The 12381-nt window shown below is 36.2% G+C and overlaps 1 protein-coding gene across 2 annotated transcripts; it reads left to right on the top strand.

The window, feature by feature from the left end:
- Nucleotides 1-10907: 10907 nt before the first annotated feature.
- LOC122075900 (uncharacterized protein T15H9.5-like) lies at nt 10908-12173 on the top strand. Of its 2 annotated transcripts, none has more exons than XM_042641122.1 (3): nt 10908-11754; nt 11860-11893; nt 12064-12173. In XM_042641122.1, exons 1-3 carry the CDS (start codon nt 11245-11247, stop codon nt 12156-12158), a joined length of 639 nt encoding a protein of 212 aa, XP_042497056.1. In that variant the 5' UTR covers nt 10908-11244; the 3' UTR covers nt 12159-12173. The 2 variants fall into 2 exon arrangements, with proteins under 2 accessions (XP_042497056.1, XP_042497063.1); XM_042641129.1 differs by lacking the exon at nt 12064-12173 and adding an exon at nt 12031-12053 and having other exon boundaries at nt 10911-11754.
- The last annotated feature ends 208 nt before the right edge of the window (nt 12174-12381 follow it).

Below are 12381 nucleotides of genomic sequence, written 5' to 3'. Positions count from 1 at the left end.
TCCCTTCAATGACAAGCGTCATTGTTATTAACAAGTATTCTTGTTTGCTATAAAATATGAAGAGGTGGAATCTCATTATGTATCTTACCCAATCCAAATACCTAATACTTTTAATTAATTGATTATTTTCTCTTCTTTTTTTTTTTTTTGGTAGATACTTTTAGTTGATCCACAAATAATATTATGAGAATATCGATAAATAAGTTTTGTATCGTTATTTATCAAAAGAAACAAAAATTGATAATTGAATCAAATTAATTACGTATCAATTTATCAACTAAAACAATATCACATAATTAAATTAAGCATATAATTTAGTTATTGCCAAACATTAGTCCATCTAATATGCCAATGCTGAGTTTTGTGCTAGTGTGATTTTGTAATTTTTTTTTAATAGAATAGTATTAATTTGAAAATAATTTGTAAACATATAACAAATGCGTTACCGAATCTAAAAATATGTCCAATCACAAACAAACATTATATCTCTTCAATATTCTTTATAAGGGCAGTGGATTCTATGTCGATCAAATTTTTCATTTATGATCAAACAACATTAACCCATTACGACATATAGTCATATATAGACATCAACACTTAGTGCACCAAACCCCATGATGTGTAACTCAATGACAATGACCTCTCAAGTTAGAGGACCAAATGAATTATATAAATGAGAATCTTTTTTTTTTAATCAATTATCAGTGACGATTATACAAACAGTAGGTGCACTCACATTTGTCTTCAAATCAACATTTCGAAAAACACATAATGTGACAACTATATGAAAAATATGTCCAAAGAATAATGCAAACAGTAATCCAATCTAAAGGTAATCATTTTGAAATTAATGGTTGGATGATCCAACAATCATATATTTTTCTAGAGACTTATTCTTGATGGCATCTCTATCAAATATATCAAAAAAAAAAAAAAAAGGTAAACATCACTCCCCTCCCCTGAACTATGGCGAAATATCAACTTGACTCCCCACCTTTCTGAAAATATTTCTCACCTCCCCTACAAGAAAAATATTTTATCTAACGACTCCAACAGTTATAAATCGTTGTTAAGCTATATTATATATTTTTGGTAATCTCCATAATACCCCTTAAGTATGCATTGCCAAGTTTACCCTTAAGTGAAGGAACAACTAAAATCCACCCTATTCTCCTCTTTCTCTGTCATTGAGACAGACATGCCCACCACAAGGCTCTCCCGGTTCCAATCAGCTTCAACGACTTCGTTCGACTCTCTGTTCCAAGATGAAGAGCTTATTTCACAAATCCAATGTCTCTCTCAAGCTCCTGTAAATAGTTCAACGACAGCCAATTTCAGAAACTCTGAAAATTACAGTTTTGCCAAGGCTGACCCCAACTTCTTCCAGACTGCCATGGTTGAGTATGGTCACAATTCCTTCAGACAAAACAGTATACCGGCATAATTTCTTTCTCAGTTGAATTCACCTTCAGGTGTTGGCTACGATGAATTCATGTCAAGCTTTATGGGTAGTCAGGAGTTTCCTCTGTTGCCTGATATTCCAACTAATAAGCACACCAGGGAAAGAAATTCTGAATAGGTGTCAGCTAATTTTTCTCAAGTGGTAACAATATGAGTTGGATTTTGATGAATCTGTGGCTTATATTGCTTGATTTTGACGGGTTTTGTCGTGGATTGTAGAAACGAGAATGGAGTGGCAACTTTCAAAGTGGGATGTCTGGGATCTTAGATATAGAGACGGAGAAGCTTTTTGTGGATTCTATTCCTTGCAGAGTTAGAGCAACGCGTGGCTGTGCAACCCATCCTTGTAGCATCGCAAAGAGGGTAAGATTAGGTTGATTAACCCTTGTAGGTACCATGGACCTCCGCACCCCGTGGGATCGTCATGTGGCGCATAGCGCGTGTACATACGCTAGGGCTCAACCCTAATGAGATGAGATAGTATCCCCCGGTCATCAAATGCCAAAGGGGGGGATACATATTATGTGTAAAAGGGAGTCGCCACCTAGAAAGGGTATAGGATCCATAAATGTCTCCCCCAATCAAGGGAGAGAGACTAATGACTCTGATGGATAAGGCTGGTTTGCACCAAGATTCTGGACAAGTGTCAAGTGACAGACTGGGAAGGTGTTAGGCACCCAGTCTGCCCGGCCCTAAGGCCGGTCTCTTTTTGTTTGACCAAAGTTTATTTGTACCCTACTAACTAGTCCTAAATCTAGGTCATTGAAAACCCTAAACTAGGTATCTAAGCATGACATGTGAAAACCCTAAACCAAGTGTCTAAATTATGCTAGCTAGGTTATGATGCAAATAATGAAATGATTACGCTAATTAAATAAGCCTATATGATTTAATTGATGTATTATGAGTCTTAGATTAAGCTAATGAAATAAACCTAGACCTAGGATTAGTTTAGCAACTTATGAAATCCTAAATTAAACTAATTCGATTAATTGAGCCTGACCTAGATGGATGATCAATGAATTTATGAGATCCTAAATTGAATTAATTAAAGTGATTAAACCCAATCCCTAGTAATTTGTGAAATAAATTATTGCAATCCTACTTAATCTAATTGGTAAAAATATTTTTAAATTAAATGGGGCCTAATTAAATTAGAAAAGTTAAATGGGCTAATTACATTAAATGAATGCATTTTTACTAATCTACCTAATCTAGTATAGGAGGATTAAACTAAACCTAGAGTTTAATTAAACTAATTATGAAACCTAATTGCACTAATTATGTTTACCTTGAGTTAAACCTAAGATGAGTTAAACATTTTCAAAACCCTAGTCAAGCTAATGAGAAGAGAATCTTTTAACTAATTAATCTAGTTAATTATCCTACAATTAAACTAATCATGAAACCTAATTGCACTAATTATGTTTACCTTGAGCTAATCCTAAGATGAGTTAAACATTTTCAAAATCCTAGTTAAGCTAATGAGAAGAGAATCTTTTAACTAATTAATCTATTTAATTATCCTACATTAAATTACTAATTAATTGATCGATTAAAATAAACGAACTACTAGAAGGAAAAAGATTGGTAATTACGCAAATTTAATAAATTGAATTGAATGAAGAAATCAAATGCAGTGATTAAAAAAAACTAAATAAATTAACCACAATTAAATAAACAACAGTCGAAATGACTAATTAAGTTAACTAAGTTACTTGAATTAATCTAAATTAGTACTACACTAATGTAAGTGAATGTTGGAGTACAAAAGATAAGAGATAGTAGGAAAACCCAAATCCCCAATACGCACCTAATGCTACGAGCCAGTTTGAGGGGCCAGCCACGCCCGTCCTAAACTAAACACGCCCTAAACTACGTCCCATATATCCATTTGTTGATTCAAAACCCTAACTTAATAGAAATTAGTGAAACCCTATGGTTATCATATGATTAAAAAATAATGAGCAAAACCCAATCGGTTTCAGCCCTTGATCCTACGGGGCTGGATTAGAGTGACCCTAGGACTCCATATGGAATCCCCTAAAAGTATTAATTGAAACACGATGAATTAATTAAAACACGGCGAAGGTAAAAGTGAAATAGGAGAAATGTCACACAATAATAGGGGTTGGGAGCATATTCCAATTTGAATTAAAAAAATAAATAAATAATGAAATGAATAATCAAAAGAAAATGAACACAACAAACAAAAATAAAATAAAATAAAAAAAAAAAAAGAGATAGAGGGAAGGAGATGGGGTTTCGGCCACAGTAAAAGAGAAAAGAAAAGGGCCTGGTTTTCTGCTACAGGGAAGAAGAAGAAGGAAAGGAAGAGGAAGACAAGGATGCATCTACTTCATTTAAGAGCGTACCCGTGGATCAACAAGCCAAAAGTGTCATTGAGACTCGGGCAGCTGCTTGGGAGGAAGTAGAGAAAGCCAAGTATATGGCCAGGTACACACGGGAATAAATCAAAATACTAACATAGGAAAATCACCAAAAAGCCAAAACAGAGGTTGAGATGAGGAAAATCGAGGGGGGGAAGGATTTTCTCCTAGTAAGCTGAGGAGCACGCTTTTAGGGATTGAGAAGAAGAGGTGTAGGTTCGGTTGCAGCAGACTTTGGAGGAAGGAAGATGAGAAGAAGGAGAAGAAAAGAAGAAGGAGGTGCAGGTTCGGTTGCTGCCAGTTACAGCAATAGGGAAGGAAAAGAGAAAGAAAAAGAAGAAGAAGAAGAAGAAGAAGAGAAGAAGGGGAAGTTGAGTGTCCGGTTGCTGCCGGTTGGGTGTTGCAGCAGCAGGGAAGGAAAAGAGAAAGAAGAAGAAGAAGAAGAAGAAGAAGAGAGGAGGGTTAGGTGCGGTTGCAGGAGAAAAACAAAAGAAGAGAAGAAGAAGAAGAAAAGAAGAAAAAGGGGGGTTCGGTTGCTGCTGCAGGAGAAAAAAAAGAGAAGAAGAAGAAGAAAAGAAGAAAGAGGGGGGTTCGGTTGCTGCCAGTTACAGCAGTAGGGAAGGAAAAGAGAAATAAAAAGAAGAAGAAGAAGAAGAGAGGAGGGTTAGGTGCGGTTGCGGGTCGGTTGCTGCCGATTAGGGGTTGCAGCAGCAGGGAAGGAAAAGAGAAGAAGAGAAGAAGAAGAAGAAAAAGAGAAGGAGGAACAAGTTCGGCTGGAGAAGAAAAAGAAAAGAAGAGAAGAAGAAGAAGAAAAGAAGAAGGAAGATTAGGTTATGTGAAAAATTCTGATCCGAGGGTCCAGATTAAAAGAACAAAAAGTAACTTAAAAAGAACTAAACCAAATAAAGGTAAACATGTAAAAAAAACAATTAAACTTAACTAAACTAAAAGAATCAATTAAACCTGAATATCTTTAATCGGACCGGAATAAATCAATTTACATATAATAAACCGCATTAAACCAAATTGAAACTAATTAAACATAATTAATCTAAACAAATCAAATATTAATAAATTAGAAATTAATCTATTAAATTAGATAAGCTAGTTCTAAACTACAATTAGGAAAAGAAAAATACCTTAAACCGGCTTTAATCAAGAAACAATGGGAGATAACCCTTGTGCTTCAAGACCAAAATCGAACCGAACCGGGCTAGGTCTCCCGGCTCAAGGAAGGATTACACATTCAAAAATTTTTACTTGGAGGAATTATTTATTTAGAGAGAGGGAATTAACAAAAACCTTCATGGGGCCATATTCCTTCTCTCAAATTTTTCTCAATTTTCTCCTCCCCTTTGGAAGAGGGGAAGGGCTATTCTTATAGCCTTGGGACTTGGGACAATTCTCTCATATTTCTGATGTGGGACTAAAAAACTAGAAAGAATTTTCAAAAAAGGCTTGCTTTTGGACAAAGGGGTTTGGGCGCCATGTGGCACCCTTTGATTGTTCGGAATGGAATCTGATACCGAACTTTGGAGTCAACTTTCGGGGGTTATATCTTTCAAACCGTTTGTCGGAATTCGACGTGTAATATGTCGTTAGAAAGCTCAGTCCGAGCACTATCCAATGATGTGAGACACGATTGTAGTCTCGATTGGGAACCTTTACAAAAATATACATAAAATAAGGACCCATATCATATAATGAAAGAGAGAATCGGGCGTCGATTCGCATAGTTCTCGCATCAAAATGTAATGTCCGACTTGAGGGGACAAACAACAATAATCCACAACATCAAATTCTAATTTTTGAAAACATCTTCTCTTGAAAGTTTATGGGAAAAAATTGGTCATTTTCTACTCTAAGTTTGAAAATTCTCCAAGTCTAAAATATCCAACATGTAATCCTTCATATTGTCATCATTGCCGGGGGGTGACAAAATTCAGTGTCTACAACCCTGCATTTCTTTATGAGCTCTTTTGATAGTTGAAGTATTTATGCTTCTTTATATGATAGTTTGTTCCTTGATTAGGTTTGGAGGACTCGAATCAATGACACGATAAGGAAGCTTTAGGAAATGGTTCCCAATATGGACAAGGTAAATTTGCTTACCTCGTTGAGTCTGATAAATACTTAAAACATGGGTTTAGAGAAATTTCCAAGTTCACTCAATGTTTGATTTTATAATCCAAAGACAATAAACCTTTGTAGAAGCGCAACCCTAAAATGATGCAGAATATAATGTAAAAAACAAAAACAAGCAATGCACACAGATTTATGAAGTTTAGTAAGATTGCCTACGTCCCCGATGAGATGAGATCTTGCTTCACTATTAATGGAGAATAAGGTTACAACTCTCGTCCCTCACACCTCTCAGTATTGCTTGCATTACAGAGAAATAAACTCTCGCTACAAACATATAACGAAAAACTCTAATTCATAAAGTACACAATTGCCCTCAAATAAAAAAAAATTAAAGTGAGACCGTTGTCCTTCCTGTCAAGGCGCTGCACCAGTACTCCCTGAATTAAGCTGTGACGGAATACAATACATCGTACACGAACAATCTCCACCTTAGCTTGAATTCTGTCGAGCCTCTTGTAAAGATAACCAATAGACTTCATCCCTGTACCTCATCAGATGTACAAACTCGCACCTGTCTGGTGCATCCCTCATCTTAAAAAATGAATAATATTAATCAAGTCCAAACAGGACTCGAACTTCTCTGTTGTAACTGGCTTGGTAAACATATCTACAAGATTGAGATCCGTATGAATTTTTCTCAAGTGAATACTGCCTTATAACACAAGCACCATAATCTTGTGAAATCTCATATCAATATGCTTTGTCCTTACATGAAACACCTGATTCTTTGCAAGATGTATGGCACTTTGACTGTTACAATGTAACACAATACCTTCTTACTCTAACCCTAACTCACGAACCAATCTAGCCAACCAGACTCCTTATTTGGCAGCCTCAACTACCGCCATGTACTCTGCCTCTGTAGTGGACAATGCAATTATAGACTGAAGCATCGCCCTCCATGACATAGGTCCACCAGCCAATGTAAATACATACCTGTAGTAGACCTCTTCTTATCTAAATCACCAGTATAGTCAAAATCAACATAACCCGCCATTTCTGTGAAACTTTCATTGCCACTGAACATAACACCTATATCTTTAATTTTGCTCAAATATCTGAAGATCAACTTAATTGCATTCCAATGCTCCTTCCATAGATTACTCATGTATATGCTAATAATGCTGACTGCATTAGATAAATCCGGCCTACTACAAACCATAGCATACATGAGACTCCCAACTGCGTTAGCATAGGGGACCTGAGACATATGCTCCACCTCCTCATGTGTTGTAGAGTATTACCTTTCAGATAACTGGAAGTAGCTAGCTAACAGAGTACTAACCGGCTTAGCCTTTTTCATATTGAAACGCTCTGGCACATTTTCAATATACCTCTTATGAGTTACCCAAAGTTTACCTGCATTCCTATCTCTAAGGATTTCCATGCAAAGGATCTTTTTGGCAGTACCAATATCCTTCATCTCAAATTCAACACTCAATAAAGGCTTCAAATAGACTATATCATGTTTATTCTTTACATCAATGAGCATGCCATCAACATAAAACATCAACAAAATAATGGAATTATCACTTGACAATTTATAATAAACACAACTAACATACTCACTTATTATGTAGCCAATATTCATTATATGAGAATCAAAACGCTTGTACCACTGCCTAGAAGATTGCTTAAAACCATAAAACAACCTCTTAAGCAAACAAACATGATATTCATTTCCCTGCACATTGAAATCTTTAGGCTGCTCCATGTAAATCTGTACATCAAAGTCACCATGAAGAAATACAATATTCACATCAAGCTGTTCAAGCTCCAAATCATATATAGCCACCAAAGCAAGTAATACCTATATCAAAGTGTGTTTTACCACTGAAGATAATATTTCATTGTAATCTATCCCCTCCTTCTGTGCATAGCCCTTAGCTACAAGTCTAGTCTTATACCTTTCACGCTCCTTCTCATATGTTGCCTATTTCTTACGAAATACCCATTTACACCCAATGATTTTTCTTCCCTTGGATTTTTTCATAATCTCCCAAGTCTTTTTATTATATAGAGACTCCATTTCCTTTATCATAGTTGACATCCATTTCTCATGCTGTGTATCACTCAAAGGATCATGGTAGGAAGATGGATCACTTGTACCTATAGTGAGGGCATAGGCAACCATGTCCTCAAACTCGTATCTCACAGGTGCTTTGTGAGTACGCTTCACTTTACCTTTGCCATATTATAGAAAACTTCTACTGCTTCTTGTTGTCCTGGTAAGTCACTGGATGACTCATTTTCTCTTGTTGTTTTTGACTCACCTAACTCCACCTGCACAGTAGAACCTTATTTATTTTTATCAACTAATTGTGAATTACAATTTGACTTCACCATATGAGACTCATCAAACACAACGTCCCTGCTAACCACAACTTTCTATGAACTTGGATCCCACAACTTGAATCCATTTACACATTTCTTAAAACCAAGAAAGATACACTGCTTAGACTTTGAGTCTAACTTGGAACACTTCACACTCTCAACATGCGTATAGGCTGGATAACCAAATATTTTTATAATAGAATAATCTATTGATTTTTCTGTCCATGCCTCTTCGAGCATTTTATAATCAATTGCCTTTGATGGAGACCTATTGATGATGAAATATATCATATTTATTACTTATGCCCAAAATCTTTTACTCAACCATGCATTCAACCTCATACTTTGAGCTCTTTCTAGAAGCGTTATGTTCATCATTTTAGCTATACCATTTTATTGTGATGTCTTTAGAATCGTGAAGTGACGTGTAATTCCTTCAGCTTTGCGTAATTATAGAAACGGCTTATCTGTGTACTCCCCTCCATTATCTGTTCTCAAGTACTTAATTTTCTTTATTGTCTTCCTTTCTACCTTAGCCTTCCATTCCTTAAATTTAGTGAACACCTCACTTTTATGATTCATAAAGTAAATCCATACTTTATTTAAATAATCGTCAACAAATGTCACAAAGTATTATGCCCCACCTTTAGATTTTGTTGTTGAAGGACCCAATACATCGTTGTGTATATAATCAAGCATCCATTTACTCTTATGTTTTGCAGTTTTGAAACTAACCTTGCATTGTTTTTCAAATACACAATACTTGCAGAAGTTCAGTTTAGAAGTTTTCTCTCCCTTAAATAGTTTTATTTTATGAAACTCCATCAATCATCTTTCTCACATATGCCCTAATCGCATATACCACAAATAGGAATCATTTGTATCAGATCCTGCATCTGTAGTCACAGATGCTCTACCTATAACAGTGCTCCCTATGAGTCTATATAGATTTTCTATTAGCTGTCCCCTCATGACAACCATAACACCCTTAATAACTTTGAGAATTTCACATTCTGCTATGTACTTGCAGCCATTTGTGTCAAGTGCCCCCAAAGATACTAAGTTTTTCCTTAATTCAGGTACTTGTCTCACATATGCTAAAGTTCTCACTATCCCATAAAAACATATTGATTTTAATAGTGCCTATCCCAATGGTCTTACATACAACATCATTCCCCATTTTGATATATCCACCATCATATAGTTGATATGTATCAAATCAATCATTATGTAGACACATGTGATATGAACTCCATAATCTAAAATTCAAGAATCAAAATATTGATTCTTACTTGATGATATAGAGAGTACATCTCCATCTGAACTGTCAGCCATGCTAGCTTCCTCATATGCCTTATATGCACATTTCTTCTTCAAGCATGCCTTTCTCTTTAAGCACTCTCTCTTTAGATGACCTTCATTATTGTAATAGTAATAAGAGACCTTTGTCTTTATCCCGTTTGATTTCGATTGACTCTTCCTAGATCCCTTATGATCCGATCTCCCTCTTTCCTGCTCCTTGTCACCTCTGAAAAGACCTTTTCCTTGAGATTTCGTACTACTGACATTCTTCATTGTATCATTGGACATGAGAACAGCCGTGACTTTATCCATCTCAAAAGTCTCATTCCCATATAAGAGAGTCGTTACCAGGTGATCATATGATTATGGGAGTGACAATAGCAACAGTAGCGCATTGTCTTCATCATCGTAAACTTAGTACGAGCCGTAAACTTGGTCATTTTAAGTCCGACTCTCACTAGGCACATATTGGTCCACTCACATAGGGGTGTTTAGTGCTATTCATTGCTTTCAGTGAAAGTTGAAGGGATTAATCAGGCTGGCTTGGATACCCGTCTTTAGCAAAAAAATAAAAAAATACAATACCAATTATAAATTCATACACCCACCTGTCCAAAGTCTTATTGAGCAATGTGACTAGGCTATAATATTGTTCATTGTTGTTAACATAGTCAATACACTCTCAAAGTGATATATGTTCAGCTGTAGTTGAAAGTCATCATTTTATAAATACTTTTCAGCAAATACATCAATTTATGACTCAATTTGGAGGTTTGTGCATTGAATTTGAGTTGAAAATAGAAATATACATAATTGAATTAATTTCAAGTTGGTGAAATATTCAAATCGATTGGAGTTTGAGAGAGAAAAATATGATCAATTGAGTAAACATTATGTTAAAAAATAAAGTATTAAAAATGTCATAAAAATAAGAATGTTTTAAATGTGTTTAGAACAAGGTACTTGAAATTTGATCTTTTTTTCCCTATTTTTTTTTTTTTTTTAAAGCATACGATAAAATGTGCTTTAAGCGGCAGAAAACGGAAACACATTTAAAACATATTTTAACCGTTTTTGTTAACGGTGGTCAAGCTTTTCACGGGAAGCAGGAGCAGCAGGGAACTGAGCAGAGAAGAGTAGACCAGACAAGAGTGGGTCAACCCCAGTCCCCAGACTCCCTACCGGAGCGCGCTATTAAATTTCACCTCAAATTTCGAACAGACCCTTTGAGCGCGCCCTTTCTTCATTACTTTACCTTTATTAAATGAATTCCAATTTTGGAATTTTATCCAATCCCATTCCCAAATATTTCTCTCTCCTCTCTCACAGTCATCCACTTCAAACAATTACATCAGCCCACCCTTTTCTCGCTCCGACACTCTCAGTTCGGACTTCGGAACGTTCCCTGAACCCTCTCTCTCACTTCAGTTTTTCACTCTTAAAAAGTCTCAACTCCAACGGCTCTCTCCACTGCCCAGCTTTTCCTGGGCGAGATTCCTTATGAAGCACTCAGATCAGTTGCAGATTTCGCCTGCGATTCTACTAGGGTTCTTCCGACTCTGAACTTAGGGTTTCTGTTTTCGTTTATACTGTAATTTGTTTCTTCATTTCAATGGCTTCTGAAACCCTAGAAGATAAGAAGCCAGACGAAGACGTGCCCGACGAAGAGAAAGCAGTTGTTGCAGAAGGGGACGAAGAGAAAGGAGTTTCTAAGACGGTCGACGAAGACTTGCTGGCCGAAGAGAAAGCAGTTGCTGCAGAAGGGGACGAAGAGAAAGGAAATTCTGAGACAGTCGAGAAGGATGTTTCCGAAGAGGAGAAAGTGAAAGAAGTAGAAGCGGAACAAGAGGATGTGGGCGAAGAGAAGCAGGCGGATGAGGAAGAAAAACCAACCGAGAAGGTCAAAGCAAGTAGAAAGCGCAGCTCGAAGAAAGGTGGTGGTGAGGAGTTGAAGAAATTGGGGGAAGAATCAACTCAGAAGCAGCCAAGAAAGAGGAATTCGATCTCTAAGGAACCGGTGACACCCGTGGACAGACCTGCTCGAGAGAGGAAATCCGTTGAACGTTACTCCGCATTGTCCTCTGAAAAGGTTTCCGCAACTAAGGGGTTGTCAATTGAGAAGGTATGGCGGTACTCCCATTCTGTTTACTTGATTTCGTTTCAATTCTCTTTGCATTTCGGTTCGCAATTTAGTTTTATGCTGAAACGGTATCGTATGCGGTTTCAGGGTCGTGGTACTCAGCTTAAAGATATTCCCAACGGTACGTCTCTTTAGCTTATTCTTTCGTTTCATTAGTTCAATTCCTGCTTACTTCATTCATCAATTCACTTTCTCAACTTTAAATTAGGGAGTACGAATTTTGGTTAAATCTAAATGACAATTGTGATCCATATGCAGATTGCTGATATTATTTGTGACTAGTGCTTATAGGCTTTGCTGGAGGAAATTTCTCATGTTTTATGTCTTCGCTCCTTGTTTTGCACAATATATTGTACGTCTGGATTCTCTATATAGGTATAATGTGATGAAAAAAAAAATGTATGTTTGGTATTTCTTAAATGAATTCCACCCCCAAACGCCTTTTTCCCTGGGTACCTAGTAATCTCTAACTTTCTTTTTTAATTTTAAATGTATGTTGGTTGCATGTCATAGCCAACAGAAGCTATGTATCAGTATCTCATATTTCTAGTAATGTTTTTTTGTTGGAACTATTTGATTTATGGATATATATATATATATATATATATA

The sequence above is a fragment of the Macadamia integrifolia genome, chromosome 1 (assembly GCF_013358625.1).
Source record: "Macadamia integrifolia cultivar HAES 741 chromosome 1, SCU_Mint_v3, whole genome shotgun sequence".
NCBI lineage: Eukaryota > Viridiplantae > Streptophyta > Magnoliopsida > Proteales > Proteaceae > Macadamia > Macadamia integrifolia.
The sequence above is the reverse complement of the archived record's forward strand: the minus strand, read 5'-3'. Positions and strand labels throughout refer to the sequence as shown.